Source organism: Mugil cephalus, chromosome 12 (genome assembly GCF_022458985.1).
Source record: "Mugil cephalus isolate CIBA_MC_2020 chromosome 12, CIBA_Mcephalus_1.1, whole genome shotgun sequence".
Lineage (NCBI taxonomy): Eukaryota > Metazoa > Chordata > Actinopteri > Mugiliformes > Mugilidae > Mugil > Mugil cephalus.
Window position 1 is genome coordinate 21,767,725 of NC_061781.1, and position 21,910 is coordinate 21,789,634.

General features: G+C 40.7%; 2 protein-coding genes across 2 annotated transcripts in view; both read right to left on the reverse strand.

Moving 5' to 3' along the window:
- Positions 1-3: 3 nt before the first annotated feature.
- serpine3 (serpin peptidase inhibitor, clade E (nexin, plasminogen activator inhibitor type 1), member 3) lies at positions 4-7,586 on the reverse strand. Its single transcript, XM_047601448.1, has 9 exons — positions 7,237-7,586; positions 6,590-6,921; positions 5,119-5,346; positions 3,963-4,205; positions 2,509-2,707; positions 2,303-2,403; positions 1,514-1,600; positions 1,348-1,431; positions 4-242 (listed from the first exon to the last, which is right to left on the reverse strand). Exons 2-9 carry the CDS (start codon positions 6,855-6,857, stop codon positions 190-192), a joined length of 1,263 nt encoding a protein of 420 aa, XP_047457404.1. The 5' UTR covers positions 6,858-6,921; positions 7,237-7,586; the 3' UTR covers positions 4-189.
- Positions 7,587-18,050: 10,464 nt separating this feature from the next.
- Positions 18,051-21,910, reverse strand: part of LOC125017143 (protein FAM124A) — a 34,778-nt gene continuing 30,918 nt past the window's right edge. Inside the window, exon 4 of the mRNA XM_047599992.1 lies at positions 18,051-19,539. Coding sequence (XP_047455948.1) covers positions 18,697-19,539 — 843 coding nt within the window. The 3' untranslated portion in view covers positions 18,051-18,696. The remainder of the gene's footprint in view (positions 19,540-21,910) is intronic.

Here is a 21,910-nt window from a genome sequence, read left to right on the forward strand (position 1 = left end):
ACGTGTAAAAACGTATTAAAATTTTATTTACATATGTACAACAACAAAAAAAAAAGAAAAATAATAATGTCCCTCTTCCAGAAATGTCCGTGGACCCTCCTTTTGGTCCACAAATAAATACCAGTAGTGAAATGAAAAAGTTGTTTTTGTGTGTGTGTGTGTGTGTGTGTGTGGATGGATGTAAGAGCCTCAGGGGGTTTGGTCTGATGGGTTCACGACTCGGCCCATGAACAAGATGGATCCTGAAACAGAGAACGCCACAAAAATAAGATTAAAATCGCTACAAATATATATAAAATATAAAAAAATTCAAATATTCTGTCTCAATGAATAAATGTTGACTTTTTTATTGTTGGTAATTAAAGGTTTCACAGTGACGGCTGTTTGATTCAGTTTTATAAGATGGAATTAAGCTTTTTTTTTCCCCACACATTTCACCATAATGAACATCAGATGTGTCTAAATCTGTGTGAAGCCTTTCAAATAAAAGTGAACTCAGTCTACAAATGTGTTATTCTAACCCACAACGAGACCAACACCAGTGATTTGTTAGTTCATGTCTTTAAACTAACCTCCGACACTCACACATGTGTAGTTTCATATGTGGAAAAAGGTAAAGTGCTTCGCATAATGTTAAAAAGAAATGACTAATGGATTATAAATCAAGCCAAACTGTACTGACGTTCAAGTGAAACACATACCTTGATGGCTAAGCTAAAAACATCTGTGTCAATAAATAACTGAGTTTATCATAGTTGATCACATTTAGTCTGTTTTCAGGCCTAAAACCAACATGGCCGCCTACAACCAGTCACCACATGGCATTTTTACAGAAAGATTCTTCTAAATATTATATATTCAACTGAGGAAATTGAAAGTTACTTATAAATATATTGTTAGACATGTGATAAATCCACACTTGACTCACACACTACTTTATATTAAATAACTATGAAAGAGGAGGAAGAACAAACCTTAGAGCAGGTTGTGTGATTTGGATCGAGAGGTGTAATGTCATGTAACTCATGTAATTTTCCATACAAATTTTATATATTGGATTATCTCAACTTAACAATTAAAAGAAATTTTCAATGAGGAGGGGAATTATATGAATTTTACTATTGTTAAGCTAATTAGAAGGTAGTTGTTATTAAATTTAGTTGATATTTTGGTGATATCTAATCATGTTTTATTAATAAGTGACTGTTTCCATAGTAAATAATTATGGATTTTGTAAAAACATGATATTAAGGAACTTTTAATGTATCCTATGGACTTCCCTTAATTGTATATTATATATCTGGTGAGCTCATATAATATGTGTAATATAATGTGTAGAACCAGCACCTGTGTTGATCTGTCGCAGGAGAAATAAGAACGGCCGGTCTGCCTTGAAAACAGGAGCACGGGATCGTTTCAGTAGCACCATAGCTGTAATGATAAAAAAAAGTAAAAGCCTTGTACCAATAAATGTTCAGTTTGTGCTTCGTTATTACACCAAAACATCTCTGACCTGTAGCAGCGGCGGCCTTGGTCCCGTCCTCTGTGACTTCCATCCTCACTTCGTGGAAAGCGTCGGACACATAAAGACCCTCCTCCACTGCAGGAAAAGACAAATTTGTAAGTCTGCCAGCTGATCTCAAGCTACTGTTACTTAGACTGATCATTTTATTTGTTTATTTAAGTGTCGTACACATTATTTGAGGCTTACAAGACACTATATACATTTAAACAATACAAAGATGGGAGAAAAAAAGAAGACGTATGCATCTATCAACTCATACAACAACAAAAAGGTGGAAGACAAATCTTCCAAAATACACAAAACAATAATAGAAAACTGCTGTATAGGTATGTGGGACACAGTGTTTTCTGTCTTAATGTCCAATCAATCTGGCTAAAACATAATAGTTTATCTCTGCAGGATTTAAATCCTCATATCTGTCCACTTCATTCGTACCAGATCTTAACTGTGCACCCAACGACTTCTGACCTCTCCCTAAGTTTATGGTTCTGTACAATAATAATCTTCTTTAATTTGAACATAGCTTCTAAGTTTCCTCCTAATCTCCTCCTTCTACTGTTTCTTGTTTAACAGGGTCAATCTCACACTGCAGATTGTCACTATAAATATATATAATAGAAACCAGAGGACGAACACACTGCAGAGACGTCTCTTAATCAGGGGAAATGATGAGCTCGGTCCCATTTAAACATCTTTTTGTTCAGACTTTCATCTATAAACCGAGCCTTGAAACCTGGACTACAATTAAAATATTGTTGAATATGTTAATTAACTGACCTGATATCCCAGTGAAGTCGGCTGCTGTCGGGTTAAAGGCGTCACTGATGCCCATAGCAGGAAGCACTGACCTCAGGTTGAACTTGTTCTGCATCCTGAATCTGTAAACAACCAAAAACGTGAAAGAGTTCACTCTAACTCCGTCTCCCATCTCTTTACTGACGAGCGGTTAAAGCGAGTCTGTGATCCGCGTGGGCGATCTTCACCTGGGTAGGAAAATGTCCATCTTGGTCCTGCGCAGGCCCGTGTCCCAGGAGGCCAGCTGGCGCGCGGTGAGCTGAGACTCCAGGGTGGACAGTGGCGTCTTCTTCTCGCTGGGCAGGACCACCTGGAGGCTCAGGAAGCGGCCCAGGTACGGCAGCTCCAGCACAGTGTAGCGCTGGTCCGACGCCGTCCTGAACTGACCTGCCAGGGACAAAAACACATTCATCAGAGCAGGTTAGTACTTTCCCCTCTGATTCATTTAGTCAGTATGTGTTTTTATGTTGTTGTTGTTTAACTTTCTGTTTCTTTTCAAATCTGTTTGAATTAGAAAGAAAAATGCCTTTGTACTGCATTTATCTATGGAAATTATAACTTGAAAAATAGAATCGTTTTATCTACAACTTCTTTTTCAGTGTTTCTAATCTTATTTTCTTATATGTATTGTTGTGTTGTTATATTATTGTGTATATTATTATACTGCTTTATGTTGAGGGATGTAAATTAGCATCTTTGCTATAATCTGGTGTGTTTACATAACTATATGTTTGTTTATTAAGGTGCATTGTTGCTTGTGAACCAAGAAAGTTACTGAACAAACAGCTGATATGATCATAAGTGTCATTCAATATAATTCCCTGTATCTAAATAAAATAAGATTTCTAAATGCTAACAACAACAATACAGATTTTGTAATATAAATTCTGTATTTTATAGGTATAGTAACAATAGTAGGTTCAACTTTTACCAGGTTAATAGAAACCAGGTGTCAACTCATCACAGATATTTATTTTTTATTTATTTATTCATTTATTTATTTTAGTCAGTTCGACAAACCAATACCACATAAGAGAAAAAAGGAAAAAAATATATAAATACACACTGATCGAAAAGGTTATTGGGCCTGTCCTTCTTACTATATACAGTTTCTTTTTTAACTAACTTTCATAAGAAAGGAACAAAAACTGATGAAAACACAACCAGAAACATTTGCTTAAATATTTTCCAAAGGTTCTAAGGCAGTTCATGAATACTCCTTGGTTCATAATGTTGTTTTATATTAGCTAATAATATTATTTTTTAATCCATTACATGTATTACATAATTTCATTTCTGTTTCTAAGTTGTTCTTTAAAGTTACACCTTTTTTTTTGAACATGCAAATCCCTCTTAGCTGATACTGACTCACTCTGACCTGAAACATCTCATGAAGCCTGTTATTGTTTACTTTGTACATAGTCTGCGCAGTTTTAAAGCCTAATACAGTCGTGTGGATCTGAGCTGTTAAGTACTCTTCTCTGTTCACCAGCTAGTCGCTAACAGCTCATGACAACTGGGCTCACAACATGGTAACATCATTGGAGGTCACGTGATCCATTGTTAAAAGACGATTCTAAACTTAAAAACGTCCTCCCACTGCGTTCACAGTCTGTTAGAAGACGGACAGACAGACTCTTACCGAAGCTGACCTCTGACGCCTGATACATCATGGGCACCTTGATGACGCTGCCATCAGAAAGCATGAAGGGCAGGTTCTGGGTGTTGGTGAACAGAAACTGTTTCTGCCAGACGCCCCTGAAGGCCACCGTGTTCACCAGGGCCACCTGCAGCCTGTGCCCCCACCACACGGCCTCCGCCTGGGCCTCGCCTGAGCCCGACAGCTCCCCGCTGCTGCTTCCCGCCTGGAGGGGCCACGACTCATCTGCAAGGTGACAAGTTGTAGGAGCCACGCATGTTAAGTGTTGACTATTCATGCATGAGACGTGTGTGTGCACATCATGCATCAGGTGTGTCACTAACAAATAACTGCATGCACCTGGTTTTAATCAGGGGGTAGGGTGAGCGTGGGAGCGAAAGTTTCTATTCTGTTTTCTGTTTCTGTATTAATGTGTTTGTTTTCTTTCAATTTCTTTGCACAAACGCACAGAATCAACTGTAAGCGACTCGGTTGTGCAGCATTGTGATATATAATAAAGGAGAGTCAAACAGAGCCTTGAAGTGAAGTGGAGTCTTTAGTGTGAGCGACATTAGTTTAGCTTCTCCTGTGTTTAGCCTGGTCACCAGTCAGCCGCAACACAATTGTCATAGTTTAATGTAAAGGGCACCTGCAGACTTCTGACTCTCATGGTCGTGGAACAGAAGAAAAGCATTTGTCTGTACAGTGACGTAATTCTACTCTAGCAGTAGTTCCTACTAATGTCTTATTTTTTCTTTGGGTGTAACCACTGTTCCAAGAATTATTAAAATTAAAGCTACATTACTAGATTTTTTTATCACTAGGGGGCAGAGGAACACCACAACAAATTCAAATACACAATGTTTTTTATTTTTATGGTTTAAATGTTAAAAAAACTAATGCTTAGTCACACATCCAGAAGAAATAGGCCTAATCTTTATCTTTACATAGACTGTTCTTCACAAACCAATCTTGAATTGGTCTGTTTATGCAATCTGTTCTTTTCAGACTGGTTGCATAAAACCAACTGCCTGCTGCAGAGTTGGTTACATAAAACCAAAGCAACTCTCTGTGGCATCACCAGTAACGTGCTACTTTTATCCCACATAAAGGTATTGATTATCGGAGCCGTGAATGTCTCACAAACTGCCTGGATTACCGTGGCTGTGTCCCGCTCGCTCCGCTTGGCTGCGACCGTGACTGAGTTGGCTGAAGTTGGCTCGGACCACGCTGGTGTTGGCCCAGGCCGCTGCGTGCTGCGTGAACTCAGTCAGGAGCCGGACGCCGCTCTGGATGAACAACGTGCAGGTCTGCTGCAGCCACGTAGCCTGGCTGGTGTTGCTAATGTCGCCGTGCGAGTGCAACAGGAAGTCTTGTACCTGGGCGTCTGCAGGACGGGAAGACGCAGAGGAGAGGTCAGACCTGCTGGTGCGCTACAAGCTGGAGGACGACTGTGTGAAGGGGAGGTTTCAGTTTGAAAGAACTGTAATAAATAAATATAATTCCTACAATGCTCAAAACAAAATAATATTAGATTGAACACTTACACCTCAGCAGCTTCTAGTTTGCTTTAGAAGTAATTTAACTTAACTTACAGTGTTTCCCTGCAGGACTGCGCACAAATAATTTGACTTAATTCCAGTTCTGAGTTAGCGTCATAGCCTGTAGCTTAGCATACTACTCTTGGTCTGGTGAGATGTAAGCATTCGCAGATGAAATGATCCAGACATCGATTCTCTAACGACTGCCACATTTTGCAAGAATCCACGGAAGAATAGCAGAAGTCAACTGTTGGTTTGTCCGCTCTCATATTTAAATTTTGTCGCCTTTTTCTTGTTTGGTTTTATTTGCTAGTAAATAGAAATGCTGTGTTTTTTTCATTCCTGGTGATTCCACAAAAACAGAACTTCCATCACGTTGCGCTGTTATCACAAACCTTTGCACTTATGTTGTTCCTGTCTAAACGTATGGCATTGATCTGATAATAAACCTGAGATATAAAAACACTTTCAGAAAAGAAAAAAATGGATTTCCTTGAACCACAAGTCGCTAAAACACTTTCTACCATGAGGTGGCGTCGAGCCTACACAGCATTCTTGAACTTGACAAAAACACTTTAGAGTAAATTTAGCAAACGTATCAAAACAAATGAAAACCATTTGCTGGTTTCAGTTTCATTTTATGTCAGAATTGTTCCACTTTTTGCTATTGTCTTTACGTATCAACCATTGAGTTTAGAGAACTGGTGTCCTGCCTTTACCCTTTAGCTAAATTAGAGTCTAATTTCACCAATTTCCACGAGTGAGACAAAAAGAAACTCCAGCCTCTTCAGCTTTCATTTTGTTTGTAATTAAACACACTGACCCCTTGACCCCCGAGGCCGAGCTGAAGGAGTGGCTAATGAGATTAGAGTTGGTGTGGAGGCAGGTTATTATGGCTCCAGACACCACTGTGCTCTGCAGGGCCAGCAGCAGCACCACTCCACGCCACCTGGTACCAACAGCCCCTGGGGGCCACCGACACCCTCTTCAGCCACGCTCTCACAGCACAAGGAGCTGTTAATGCCACCTTAAATGTAAGATTCCACCCGTCCGCCTCCCTAATTTGTTGTCTTAAAAAGTGAGCCCTACCGTTCACATTATATCCCAGAGTTCCTTCCAGCTGAGCCAGCGTGTTGCCCCTGGCACCGAGCTGCAGCAGCGCCAGAGACAAAGAGACGCTCACCGGTGACACGATCAGATTGGAGTCGTTCTCCGTCCCGGTGAGCGTCCGGTAGAGGCCGACGGCGAACCTGCTGTGCAGCTCTCTCATGCCGTCCTGGAGGCTGCCATTGCAGTGGCTTCTCTCCACCAGCCAGAAGCAAACGAGGAGTGAAGCCGCGAAGGGCAGACGACACATGTCCTCAGTGCTGCAGGAGAGGAAGCGTCCACAGGGTGCAACAGATGGCCCAAATGACAAAATCCTGGAAGAAGTGACATTATATAGAACAAATAGTGGGTTATATGTTTAAGCACGAGTGAATATTTTTAGGATTAGATATTAAATTATAAACCAGTTATATTAATAACTTAGAACATGACAAGCTGCAGTATTCAAATATTTAATAATAATGTTTTTTTCTGCAAAACTAGTAATTTTACCATTAATATTTTTGCATATTTTTAACTTTTAAAGCCTTGTACCATGAGGGCTATAAATTAAAGGTAAGAGGAAGTAAAGAGGCTGCTGTTAAAATTCCAGATAGCAAATACAAAAGTCTAACTATCGAGATGATTACCTGCGCACAGGTGAGGTAGTATCCGTTTAACTCCAGCTGTTGTCTGCGGCTGTCACCAACCATTCAGCCTTTTTGCAGGGGGTGCAGCTCTGTTCCTGTCTCCAGTCCCTTGGTCCCGGCTTCTTGTCCCTGAGTCGCCCCTCAGCTGCTCAGCTGTCAGTCTCCGGTTCAGTCCTCCTGCAGCCTGCAGTCATGAGACCGTGTTTAAAGGGGAACGCTCCGCTCCGTGTTTGCGGTCTCCGTCGGCGATGTCCGTACCACTCGTCCGGGATTCCTGCCTCCCCCGGGGGCTATAAGGAGCCAGGCGGAGGGAGGCATGTCACCGACCAGCAAATCCCAAACCGGGCAGAGGGGAGAAAACACCCCCCCCACACACACACACACACCACATGCGCACACATCACAGCACATGAAGGCAGGCATGCAACTCACAGTATCTGGACATGCACTTATAGGCTACACTAACTGGGAATTAATAGCACTGTCAGCGAGGTGTAAATAAAGTTTTACTTTCAAGGTTACAATGTGTGTGGCTCAAGCTTAATATAACAGCCTAACTCATTTTAGTTTGAGGGCCACATGACTGGACCAGTAACAAAACAGTATAATAACCTATAAATAAAGACAACTCCAATTTATTCCCCCAGATTTATTTTGTTTTAGTGCACAGAAATATAGTCTCTTTTTAAAACAGTGGATCAATTAAGAATATCATTTATTCTCATTGAAATATGACTGTCTTTTATGTCATTTTCGCACTTTGCAAATTCATATTGAGCGGCCAAATTTGGTCGTATGTTTGACACATGTGGCTTAACCCAAGAATTTGAGCAAATACTATTTTAATTGTATATTTCAATGAATATTAGAGGAGGAAATTGGCAGTCTACCTTAACTTGTATTTGCTCACGGAGCTAACGTTTAGCGTCAAGCATTAGCTTAGCTTATCTTATCTTAGCTTAGCATAAAGATTGACGACAAAGACGTGAAAAGCTGGCTATAAGTGACAAAAATCCACCTACCAACCCATCTTAAGATTACTACTTAACATATTTCTTGTTTAATGAATACGGAAGCTTTAAACAAACAAACAAAAACAAACAAACGAAAACTTCCAGAGCTACTTCCTGGAGTCTGGTTGGAACAATTCGGTTGCCCCGCAACCAGCGTTACTTCCTGTTACGTGTTTATTTTTATTTTTTTATTTTATTTATTTATTTATTTGTTTGTTTGTTTGTTTCTGTGCACCTTAACTATTAATATATATATTTTTAAATGAGTTATTTATTGTTGCCTCATTAAGCTTGTAGTTCTTAATTGAAGATACACCAATCCCGTGTTTTTCCTGTAACATATGGTTAAGGTTAAAGCTAACAACCTACAGATTCATGTTATATCCAGGGCGGAAACCAAACCAAGTCATTTTATGGGATCATGTTAATAACTTTAGCATATTTTGCAATGACAACCATGCCTAGTAGTCTACTATATGCACAGTGATGCAGTGGCATCTTTCCCTGAGGCCTCCAAAACAAAGGTATCCCGCTGGTTATAGCCATATGTTTTATTTATTTTAAATTCTGTTTTGTTGTGTCCACCATTTTGGATAGTTAGACTCGTGTAAATACCACAGTACCCATGAGTCAGAGGCGTAAATCAAGCCGGTAGCTTAAGAAAATAACACTTTGCGGCTACGGTCGAGACGAAGCTCTAATGTTGCTGATTTCATCACCAGTGCAGACAGGAGTTAAAAGTTAAAAGCTCCAAATCATTATTTAGAATTACATAACATCATCTAGTGGAGAAATTATTTTGGCTTTTGCTAAGATGTAGCCTGTAAATACATTCTTTTGAGATTTGATATTGTTTTATCCCAGTATTTCTGAAGAAAAATACAAAAAACAAATGAGATTTGCAAAGTCAGTCATTTTACCCCACAACATACTTTCCTGAAACACATTTTTTTTTGTGCATGACTTATCCAAATGCAAAGTCTTACTATCATCCCAGCTTCTCATCCAAATCTCAGCCACAAAGCCAATAAGACATTCACAATGGTGGCTGACTGTGACATAATTATGATTTAATGGCTGGATCTGTCTGATTTCCATTTGAGATTAATTTAAAGAAATATTTGATTTAATGCCGCGTTTGCTTCGCTGGAACAACAAATCTTTCAGGTTTGAATTATATATCTTGAACGTCCAATTGCTAATTTGTCTAGAACACGTTTGTTAATAATAAAAAGTATTTTATAGTAGTGGTAGTATTGTAGAAGTATAGAGTTTCCTGCATATTTTTATGAATGTGCATGTCAAGGATTTCACATATTGGCTCCTCGGTTGGTGATATTATAGGGTGATGGTGTCCTTTCAGCTCGTGGTGAAGTACTGCAGTAGTCATTTGTTAAAGGTCACCCACACACGAACACTAAGACATCCATTGTGTTGTACAAGTCATTTGGCCTTTTGTTGTGATGATCAAAAGACATTTCTGCTCGGAGCGTCACTCGTCGCTGCGTCAGCATTTCTAATTGGTGGAATCTGGACTCACTCATCACAGACGTGCTGGTGGCCAAACATGGGATAAATAGCAGCACCTCAGTCATCGGGAAACAATGTGTGCCGACATGTACTATGTCATGAAAAAGGCATTAACAGACATCGCCTTTTCACATTAGCTCCACTGAGATCACCTTCCTTTACACGGAGAATTAAATATAACATGCAACAATGTATTGGATATATCTGTGCAGATTTATATATATAAACTTGAATAAAATCTAATCAGTATCAATCTTTTGTGTAAGTAATAAGGCCATTAGGTGCACCAGTAAAAACAAATGCATTTTAATTCAACAGTTCTGCACGAAATCCCGCTTTATGACTCATAATGTTTAGTTAATGTTGATTCAGTTCAGATCATCCTGGAGGACGTAGTGTGAGTTGCTGTTTTGAGTTGCTGGATTGAATTAAACACAAACATGTTTTTGTTATTTAGCCAAGCCCACAATAAAAAAAAAATAAAAAAAAGAACTATGCAATTCAATAGAACTGCAAACTACTGACTCCAACATGATTACACAGCCTGCTCTGCTCTCTCTATTATTTCTCCATTATTATATATCATTATTTCTCTCCGTTATAAGATTTAGTGCAGGACTGTTATACATTCCTTTATTTCTTTATTTCTGGTCCCCATTATTCACAGCCTCAGCTGCGACTATTCTTCCTTGGATCATATTAAATACACTTGGAAGACAACAATTATAAGTACAGATAAAATAAACAAATACATATAAATTGTCAAATGCTTCATCTTCATGCAAAACAAAACCAACAATTATCCTAAATGAGAGAAAAAAAACGAATAAGAGATTATGTAATAACCGACTTCATTCTAAACACATTCAAGCAAAAGAACTGGCAACTGTGTACGTGGCAAAGCAAGATGTTAACCACTTTATTAGTCAAGTCTGATCATCTTTATGGGCAATTCTGACATGTGCAACACAATACAGGACTGAAATTACCTTCCTCAAAAACAAAATGGGCAAAAACTGAAAATATATATACATATACAGTATAATATAAATATTAGAGGCATTGTTTAACAAAATGATAATCCAAAGTATAGGACAAATAAAACATTTGATTTGATGAATTTCTATCCTCAAAACAACTTAAATATCTGTCATATGGATATCTACTATTACAGCACCTAAAAGAAAATGATGAAAAAACCTCGGAGCAAAAGACTAGAATGTGGCTCTTTGAATACTGTTCGATTTTCAAGCAATTACACAAATAAAGTTTTGTCCCAGAATCATCATCAGCTCTTAACAGCTTCTTTACTGAGGTAATTATGAAATGAGAGGGAGTGGAGTAAATTAAGAAACCTTCATCTAATTCACTTTTGACTTTAGGGAACCGGTTATTAGACAGATTCTTCCACACACTCAGACATAATAACTCCACAGTGCAGACCAGTCATAATCACCTGTGTCCTACTTACACCTTTAAGTGAATACTGTATAATATATATATGTTCATCTATTAAGACAAAGACTCGATCGATTGTCAATAGTTGACTATGGTATGGCCTTCGTTTCACCTAAAATCAAACTGCTCTGGAATTATCTCCCCCTCAACTGTTCCTCTTAATTGGGGACACGACGGTCAGCAAAATAAATTGTCGGTATTTTTCCCATGAGGGCGAGAGCATGATTGGTAGCCATCAGGTATTTGGCTGCTTTGTCTAACGGGAGATTCCAGCCATTACTGGACTTGACTAATTAGTGGAGCCGTGGCTCGGCTTCATTAAACGGGAGTCGCCACATTCTTTAAAAACCCAACGCTGCGACTCCGACTCCGGCAGGAATTTGGAATTTTAAGGACTTTGTTGGAGGAGCTGCACGGTAACTGACCAAAGACAATCATCTGAAGAGACGCCACCATCAACGGCGGCTTTTATCTTGGGGGGGCGGCTGAGGGGGCCTTCCGAGGAGCGTCGCGTTCAGGGGGCCGCATTTGTGAAGGAGAAATAATGGTTTGTACTCTTCTGTTTCTGATCCCTGGACGCGCTGCAAAGCGAGCTGCCGCCGCGCAGAGGGGTCAAGATGGAGGTCAACGTACTCGACGGCGTCGCTCTGCAGAGCGGAGCGGTGCTGCTGAGAGGAGGCCCGACGGGACCTGCAACGCTAACATTTATTCACAGATCTGCGCAGGTGAATTATGTGCTGCTGTTTTATCAGGAGATGCGTAGCAGCGGCGCGGTCGCTCTCACTGCTCGGTTTGGTCGGCTGCCACTTAGCGCGCTGAGCTGAAGCGGTGACCTGGCGTGTCAGTACCCGGCTTCGACCAAAGCCCTCACTACATGGCCTCGCTTCGCTCTCCGCTCCAAGTCAAGCCTCAGGTGTTTTGTAATTCTTTTGGAAGCACGGTAAAAGGGCGAGGAGAGTGCGCCAACCTTTGAAGTTGCTCAATATTGGAATATTATCCTGCAAAAGTTCACTAAAAACAGCCAGTGAGTGGAAACACGATCTCTGATGTGCTGCAGCTGCAGGGGTAGATGTGTCAGTGAACGACTGGGAGGGAATTTTGCACATGCATTGTGAAGTGCAAACTTTTCAGATGTTAATTTGGAAAATGGACGAAGCAGAAATGTACTACCGGTCAAAAATTGTAGAAAACTCCTATATTTCTTTCTTTTTTTATTGAAATGTATGCAATTAATGTCTCAATTTACTCTGAAATGAAAGCATAGACAAAATAAACAACTAAAGTTAAAAATAAAAAAGAGGAATAAATCATGGAAATATATTCTAAACTTTGGACTCATCACTGTGATCATCTTTGGCTGATTTAACATGCAAATGAAATATTTTCGTCCCAGTTTTGTTGCAGAAATTCCCATAAATGTGTGTCTCTTGTAGGGAGCTTTGCTTTCACTCTTCCGTCCAGTTCATCACAGACCAGCTCCAGCTCAAAGTCTAGAGACTGGGCCACGGTCCACTCCATGTTTTCAAGCTTTCCATCTTGTTTTTATCCTGAGGTAGTTCTGGTAGGGCTTGGACTAAAGTTTTGGGTCATTATCTTTCTGTAGGATGAACTATACCATCTACCAGCTATACCAGAGGACACTGCGTCCTGTTCTAAAAACTCAGTGTTTGTCCTTTCAAGGGTCTCCTGACTTTCTGGAAAAAAAATCTATCTTATCTTTTCACCAGGACAGATTTCAGGGATTAGTCGAGCCATGATTATGTGGAAGTGATAAGGATCGAGCATCGTGGCTACGTGATAAGAGCCGTGCGTTTTCCCTCCATTCAGTTCCTGTAGTAGGAATTGAAGCCGTCCTGCATAAATTGCAAATGGACTCTGCGCATCTACTGTTCAAGTGCTTTTCTTAGAGGACAAAGAGCTTCACGGTTTGCCTCTCTTGTGCGTCATCAGACAGGCATACTCGTAGCATGTGCTACCACTCACTGCTCAAGGACACTTAGACGTATGAACAGGAAGATCTGAGGACCTCACCACGAAACCCTGTAATAAATGTACATATTCAAATTGCACCAAATAGCCATTACAGGTTCTAATGTGTTTCTCAGATAGTTGGTAATAAAACTGCTTCCAAGGTTACAACATTACGTTTGAATGTTCGGGCCACAGCTAACATCATTTATAAACTTGTCCTGTTTGCACAGTTGCTCAGTTGTGTCCATGTAACTGTGCTACGTTGTAAGAATAAATGTTAATTATATTTTCTTTCTCATAGCTTTTGTGTTGGTTCTATAGCCTGACTTTAGTAGCTTTATTTATTCTAAGTCTTACTCGCATTCTTTCTTGTTCAATGTCTTGAATAGATATAAAGTCTGAACACTTAATAACAACCACAAATTATTCACTGTTTTGTCCAAAATAAAACCCCACAGTATTTAGTTCTGAGGTGGAAAATCAAATTTGAGACTTTAAATATGAGTTTATTTATTTACTTATTTTTTAGCATAATCTCAGCTAGCACGTTAGCCGTTAGCTCGCCCTTTAGCGCACTGAATAGCTGGAAGCATGACGCAGAAACAGACATGCCGGCTCACTCGGTTTACTAAAGGTAACTCAGAAACTTTTGCACGTGCATGTCAGCCTCCTGCAGCTTATCGTTGTTCCCAGGAAGTTTTTTTTTCTCCCTTCCAACAACCAAATGTGTTCATCGATGAGTGTCTGTGTGACTCTGCGACGCCTCCGCCTTCCTCCGCACGGCAACAACTTAATCCCTAACTAGCGGAGACTGTCCCCAGGCTCTCCATTCAGAGCTCCCACCCCAGTCTTCTCTCCACCGAGTGACCTTTGACTTTAAAGGGAAAATTAATATTAGCAGAGGCTACGGTGCAGAATAACCCATAAACCACAAGAGAATAAAGTAGGAGGAAGGACAACGGAAGAATGACGATAAGAGGAAGTTAAAGCACAAAAGAAGAAGACAAAATAAATGAGATTAAAAAAGCAATTCATGTGCAAGACGGCTCCTTAATTGACGCAGAGATGCAGTTCGCTGTGACCGGACCGGCTCGTTCTGCTTCACCTCCAGTGCCCTACTTCCCCTCAGGCTCCGGGGCCTTTGGGCAGTCGAGGCGGGGAAGGATTAGAGGGGATGCTGGTGTGCGGGGCCGGGCCAGGCTGCAACAACGCCGGCCGTCGCCAGAGCGATCTGCCAGGTACGCCACGGCGGATTAGAGCCACTAGAGCTGGCACTGGGAGAGGGGCGACGTGAGGGGACGTGTCCCACGTAGGCATCACCTCACGGGGACATGAGCATGTTCTCCGGAGGACCATGGGGAAAAAAAAAAAAAGGTTGGTGATTGTTATTGCGAGCGCACGAAGGCAGAGGGAGGGAGAAATACTTTAAATGGCATATCTAGAATATTTTGCTGCACAGCAGAAAAAGAAAAAAGCAAAAAAAAAACAGCCGCTGTATATCTGGTGTTGGTCCAAACTGTGAAAACGCTGTGGTTTTGGTTTGAGATGCGTTCAAGAATCAGGTTAGCGAAATGTGAAGTATGTCTCTGGCCTCAGGCCCCAACTGCTGTTGCGTGTCCTTTATGTACTTCTGCTCTGTTTTCAGATGCAAGGCATGAACTTCGCTGCACATTTTAGCCAGAGAAAACAGACGGATCGAAAGAGGAGTAAAAGAAGACGTCTACTGGAAAAGGAGGAGGGAACTGAGGCGTGATTTATTAACCCACTCACTTGTGTCTTGATTTCTTCTGTTCATTAATGTGTCATTGGAGAACCACAGCAATCTGAGCGAGTTAATCTGAGCCCTTATTGCAGGTGGGTAGTTTACAGCACCACTGACAGATTCCAGCTCCTAATTAAAGCCTCCACCAGCCGTTTATGACGGCGCAATGACAAGAAAACTCAAACAAGTCTAGCTGCATTTGTTTTAGCTTTGGTTTTTTTTGGAAGCGGCTGCAGTCGTTCCAGCCCGGTTCTGTTGCACCATAGCACCATCTGCTGCCATTTAGGGCTCGAGTATAAACAAACAGAACGAGAACAAGCCACAGCAGCTCTGAAGAGAAAACTTAATTACAGAATAACTCAGGTATTAGCTGACTCTGGGTTCTCGAGAGCATTTGACATTTCGAATGTCAAAACAACACGGCTCAAAGCATGTTTCAGGTTTTCAATATCGACCTACTTGTTAACGTGAAAAAGAATTTCACCAACAAATCTGACATTTCAAGTTCTTCGAAAACCTAAACTTTCCTGTGGAAAAACCTTTAATACAATTAAACTGGAGTGAATTGGGTAATTAAGAAGAGCTGCGTTTTGCATTTAACCTTTCACTGATTAGTGGATTCATTAGCTTTTGATGCAGCGTTCAGGCGTAAACACTTGGAGGTGATTAAGAAAATCGATCACTCCGTGTTTTACTTATCAGGTTAATTAAAAAGATTAGAAGACCTGCCACGAATAAATACCTTCTTCACACACACACACATGCATACGCAACAAATTACGTCACATTTGTTTGCAGCGTTTGCCTCACAAGGTTAATTTAACACATTAATTAACGATTCTCTGATAAATTAATCAGAAACAACCCTTTTTTTTTCTTTCTTTCCGTGTTGTATTACGTATTTGTATTGCTCAAGATTTCTCTATTACTCAGACAGGTCCATCAGAAGAAATGAATCAACGGTTGTTGTGCCATTCAAGACAAGAAAACAGTTTTTTTACTTTGTTTTTTTTTTACTCTCCCTCCCAGAAAGCTTGCTCAAGTTTGCATTCCTGCCGTGGCCACTTGGATTAGAAGAAGCTGAGCCCTCCAACCATTTATTCATTACTTCTTTCTATTGATTTCTATTTTTTTTTTTTTTTGCAACTTCCCCTACTATTTATCTCAACTGCAATACCTGCGTGTTTTCAGCTGACTCAGGCTGACACTTGGCAGTCAGCCTGTAGTAGCAGGCAGGTTTGCTATTGCGCCGTAAAGATCAACCCATTTATAATCGTACTCGTGCGCTGACTTGTCGTCCTCAACGCAAATGCATCGATGTATTTCTGAGTAAACGTCCCTCCTGTGCCAAGCACGTCCCGAGTTATGTGCCTGTGTGGGGATAATGAGGAAAACATGGCCTTACGGATGACTTGTTTATACATATCAGTCCGTGTTGCGTTTGCCAAACACGGATCTAGTCCATCATCGTGCGCACATTTCAAAAACAAGACTAGATTTAATTTGAGCTGTTGAACAAAACATGCAGAACTTTATAAAGGATCTCCGGGTCTCAACTTGCAGATTAATCTGTTTTCCAGACTTTCTAAAAAATGTGTTTCCAATACACTGTAGAAGCAATACTTTTTTACCATCCTCTGTGTTGATTGGTCGATGGTGACATCACCTCTGCAGGACTGCAAGCAGGCTTCGCCATGACAACCGGTGAGCGCCGATGTTGGGTTTCCCCCCCTTCAGACTGCGTGCAGTGGACCACACAGGCGGACTCACACCTGTTTAAGTGCTCAAACTGTGCAGAGAACCACGGGCTGAGCTGCAACGAGTAGCTGTTAAACATTTCCACAGACACACAAGGGGTGTTTTACGCAGCTCGGTGAAACAGCTCACGCACGCACCGACACCGACCTCAAGGATATTCTGAGATGATTTATGTCGGTGAGATATTAGCTCAAAGCAGTAACAGTAACAGTTCTTTTATGGGAGTAAAAGCACTGGATGGAGAAATTCTGTTTTCAGATTACAGCTTTAATATCAGGTTCAGCACTAGAGGGCAGCATTGCACTGAAAGACTCTGACAAGATGCTCCAGGAAAACATTCACCTTAGACCAGAAGTCTTTAACGTTTTTCAGGCCAAGGACCCCAAACCCAGGTTCAAATATTATATATATATTTTTTTTGTTTTATTTCAAACATATGCAACATTAGAATGAGCATGCGACTACCATAAATATAAACATACCTAACTAGTATATATATAGCAGCGTGCATCTGGGAATTTACCTGGGAACGGGCGTGTAATGTGCAGCTTCGTGATTGGCTCAGCCGCGATAGGGGCGGGGCCTACTGTGTACAGGAGGCTTAGATTGACAGGTGTTGTTTAGTGACAGTGCGCTGTTGAGACAGCTCCTGTATCGTTGAATGAATGATGACGTCTTCCACCTCCATTTATCCCTTTACTAAAATATTTTGGATTCATGTTAATGTGTATTTAAAGAATTTTAAATTCATGGGGGAATTTTTAAAAAAAAAATATATAAAAATGTCTAATCAACCGACGATTTTTGGGCCCTAGGTCTATAGTGTGTTGCATTTATGAAATGAAATAACTGCTACAGAGAAAATGAAATTGCATTTATGCATATATATAACAGGGATTAATCCACGCCTCATGTCTTACCTGAGGTCGAAAACAGCGCGCTGGACCTGCCGGCGGGTGTCGCACGTCGGCAGTTGTGACGTATATTTTGAGCGACAAAAAAATAAATACATTTTATTTTAATGTTACAAGATCATCATCAATTCAAATTTAGAATTACATTTAAAAAACCAACGCACTAAAATAAAAATACATTTGAATTAAATACTCGACAGCAGCTAGTAAATGAGCTGCAATGCACTGTGGGAGTTCAGTGTTTTGTTTTGGTAGATGTTACAACCACTTTTTTGACTGGTTGAAATTCAAATTCAAATTCCAAAGCTGACTATAAAAACAATGCTGTTAGACCTCTGACAACTTCATGAAATTGTTGAAAAAAAAAGAAATAAAAAAAGTATAATATGGGACCTTTAAAACTCAGGTTCACACCTGTCAACAACTAATTTATCGCATTTAAAAGTCAACTTTTAAAAGGCTTTATTGCCAATTAGGCACCAAAGTAAGTTAACAGTGTTCAGATCCTTCACTTAATTGTAACAATACACTTTAATTCATGATATCTGGACTTTTTCAAGCGCTTTATTCATCCGTTAATACAAACCTTTCATGATTTAATTACAAAAAATGCATCAGTTTGTCGTCATTCTCGCTAAATCCGGTGCCAAAGATTCTTTACACTGTGAAGATATTATTCAGTATACAGGTGAAGTTAATTATATACTCACACTGATGCTTGTACTAAAGCTGCAGATTCAACCAAACACCTATAAGGAAATACAAGTGAGAGTCAAGGTTGCTACATGCCCTTAATATGGTGGCGTGCAGCACACTTGAAAATTATTTTATTTTATGGTGTTTCTGTACACAGTAATGTGGTTGATTCGTTAAATGTATTATATGTGAGAAGATATTTACAAAGCTTTAATCTACACGCAACAAAATGTGACATTAACAAATACTTAAAAACGTCTTGTGCTACATTTTTTTGTTGTTTTCCTGTCAAACACCAGGGGGCAGAGTAGAGTGTGATGATTGGTGAAAGGGAATCCCCTCAGCCTTCAACATTTGATCAAATGTAGAACTCTTGGTCTTCTTCTTCTTCTTCATCTTCTTCTGCTGCTTTGTACACATCTCCAGTTGGTACACTTATTATGCTGCCACTGTCTGACTGGTTTATTGAAATGTCGCTCGAGGAGGACGGAGCAGCGCTTCTGTTCAGGATGATGCTCTGGGGTCGCGACCCCAAAAAGGTGGAGGGAGTGTTTTTAACCGAGAAGTCGTTTGGAGTCCGACCTAGAGTGGCCGATTTACGGGTGTTCTCCGGGACGACCGGCGACAGGGATGGTCCGAGGTCCTGCGGCGGGGCTGATAAAGGCCGTGAAGTCTGTGGGAGGCTCGATTTGATGTACGCGGACACCACCGAGAGGTCCACGCTGCTGCCCGGATTCACTTTGTTCCCCGTGTCCACGTCGGTCTCCTCCGCCCCGACCAGGGCGTCCACGTTGAGCCGGAAGGGCGGCACCAGGGAGGCGCTCCGGTTCAGGGAGTGGCTCCTGTGGTGGGGGCTCGGAGAAGGCCCGGGCGAGGAGCAGGTGGAGCGGGAGCTGGCTGAGCCCAGGTTGGGCAGCGAGAAGAGGGAGCCCGACCGGTGGCCCCTCCACTGGGACCTCCAGCTGTCCGGGTGCTGGCGGTCGGACCACTGCTCGTGCTCGTCCGGGTCCTCGCAGGCCGCGGGGACGGAGCCGTGGGACGTCTGGTGCGCTCTGGGGCGGGACGACGTCCGCTGGTGATAACGTCGGCTCCGGTAAGACGTGCCGCTGCGGGCGAAGGTGGACGGGGCCGAGGCCGATTCGCAGATGGTGGACGACATGTGGCAGGGGTCAGGTCTGTGTTTGAAGTGTCCACTTTGGACCTGACAAGCAGGAAAGAAAAGGACATGTGTAAGAATGCATACTGTAAGTTCTATTTTATATTTTAATTTTATTTTTGCCAATAAAAATATGTTTTTTATTTTATTTATTTTTTTGTGAATTTTTTATTTTTTATATTTTATTTTCTTAAGAAAATAATGTATGCTGTATGTTATTTTCCAAGTGACATTTCTTTATTTTATATTTTATTGCTGGTTTGTTGAATATCAATCTTTCCTTCTGATTTCTGCCTCAGACAGAGTGGGATGTGTGAATATTAGGATTGATTTATTAATTTTATTCCTGTGGTTGTTTTTGTTATTGTTTCCTTTATCTAGTTGAAATAATATTGGGTAAGTCTGTACTGAAGTTTCATTGTCATTGTTATTCTTACCAATAGAAATATATTTTTTTTCAATTAATTTTGAATTTAATTTTGATTATTTTTTTAAAATATATTTTTAAAAAATGCATTCAATAAGTTTGAGTCGTTGATTTAATTTTTATTTTCTTTATTAATTATACATATATGTTTAAATAATGTATGCTGCATTTCAAACTACAATATCAGTTAAAAGTTTGGATGCATTTTGTCATTCAATTCAATGCGAAGGTGTGTCCAAACTCTTGACACTGCAAAAAAAAAAAAGACTTACTTTTGTATAAAGAAATTATAAAGAAAAACATTAAGTTATTTTTAGTTAGAGTTGACAGGCTAATAAATGGACTGAAATGCTGTTTTGTTCATTATGATCTAAACTGAGGGAAAAATTATTCGTCTGTGTTGATTCAAATTAGAAATTAAAATGATTACACTATCAATCAGCTCTGATACGTATCTTAAATCTTATCTAAAAATTGCATGCACAAAAGAAAACAAACCTAAACACAACAGTCCTTTTCTTAATTGACTCTTTGTAGCAGAAAAGCACAGATGGAAAGACAAGCATTAACACTGGCTCTGTTCCATTAAGTGGAATAATGCTAATTTCCATTAGCATTAAGCCCTGACAGGCAGCTAGCATGAGATGCAGCAGGGCCTTGTGGCTCTAACAACTAAATGGATTGCAGTTGTTTTTAATCTGATTCTGAGCATGTGTGCTTTTCCTCCTGCGACATGTCAAACTGATAAGGTCTGTTATGGTCATGTGAGCGAAGCCTGTAATTAATGCCATGTTTTCTGATTTTTCCTGCAAATTCAGCTCAGGGTGGTGGTGGTGGTTGTCCAGTTTATTCTACTATCGAGTGCCCACACAGTCCTGCCTTCCCCTCCTCAACAAAGTATTTTTAAGTTAACTTCCACATCTTTACCCACAATAAACACACTATTATTTGCTGTTTCAAAGGGCTTCCCCTTAATCTGGGGACGCAACTTTCACAGACTTTGAAAAGATCCTTCCGTGATGACGTAGCACAGACAAAACATCAACGCATCAGACTCTCATGCAAGGGGGGCGACAGTTGTGGTGTGCACTGCAACATGAATTGTATAGGCACTCATGCACAACTGCATTAATCTCTCCTCCATTTCTGTGGCCCGGGTTGTCGCCACTCTACCGCTCTCGCCGTTAGCCATCGTTCTACGATATTCACGCTACATCCTGTGTCCCACCCTTTTTTTTATATCTTTTTTTATTGCCATTCATTGGCAACACGTGTTTGCAGAATCTGTTCACACCACCCAACTGCACCCAGATTAGGCTAAAAATGTTCAAACCAACAGACCACCAACAATTTAGTTATTTCTGTGCCAACTACCCATACAGACTGTCTCCAAGGAGTGCAGACTGGTGCACACTTGTGCACACTCGTAAAATCTTATAGTGTCCCTCCCACAAGTGGGCTCTTTTTTTTAATGTTAAGGTTTGTCTACTTCCAGCTCCGACCTCTTCCAGCTCTTCTTCCTGTGTCTGTGTGGGTTTTCTCTGGGTACTCCCGTTTCCTCCCACCTCCAAAGACTTGCTCGTTAGGCTAATTGGTGACTCTACATTGTGAGTGTGAATGGTTGTTTGTCCGTGTGTTAGCCCTGCAGCAATAGGTTGCCGATCTGTCCAGGGTGGACCCCGCCTCTCACCCAGTGACAGCTGGGATAGACTCCAGTGACCCCGAGACCCTAGTGACGATAAGTGGCAGTAGAAGATGAGATGAGATGAGATGAGATGAGATGAGGTTTGTCTACTTTTGAAAACCTTTATTCTGATTGTGATGTAAAGTTTCATCGCTCTGTTTGGTGTGTTTTTTCACATTGTTTGCTTTTATCTTTAAACTTATGAGTATTTTTACTTGTTTCTGGCAAAAGATGGTTTTTCCAACTACCCAAACCGACCGTCCCCAATGGGGATGGGCATCGAGAACCGGTTCCAACTGTTTCAG

Coding starts and splice junctions, on each gene's coding strand:
- serpine3 (XM_047601448.1), bottom strand. CDS start 6,857: ATGTGTCGTCTGCCCTTCGCGGCTTCACTCCTCGTTTGCTTCTGGCTG. Junction 5,347..6,589: donor TCTGGGATATAATGTGAACG/GTAGGGCTCACT, acceptor CCCGTCCTGCAG/ACGCCCAGGTACAAGACTTC. Junction 2,708..3,962: donor GGCGTCAGAGGTCAGCTTCG/GTAAGAGTCTGT, acceptor TGTCCCTGGCAG/GTCAGTTCAGGACGGCGTCG.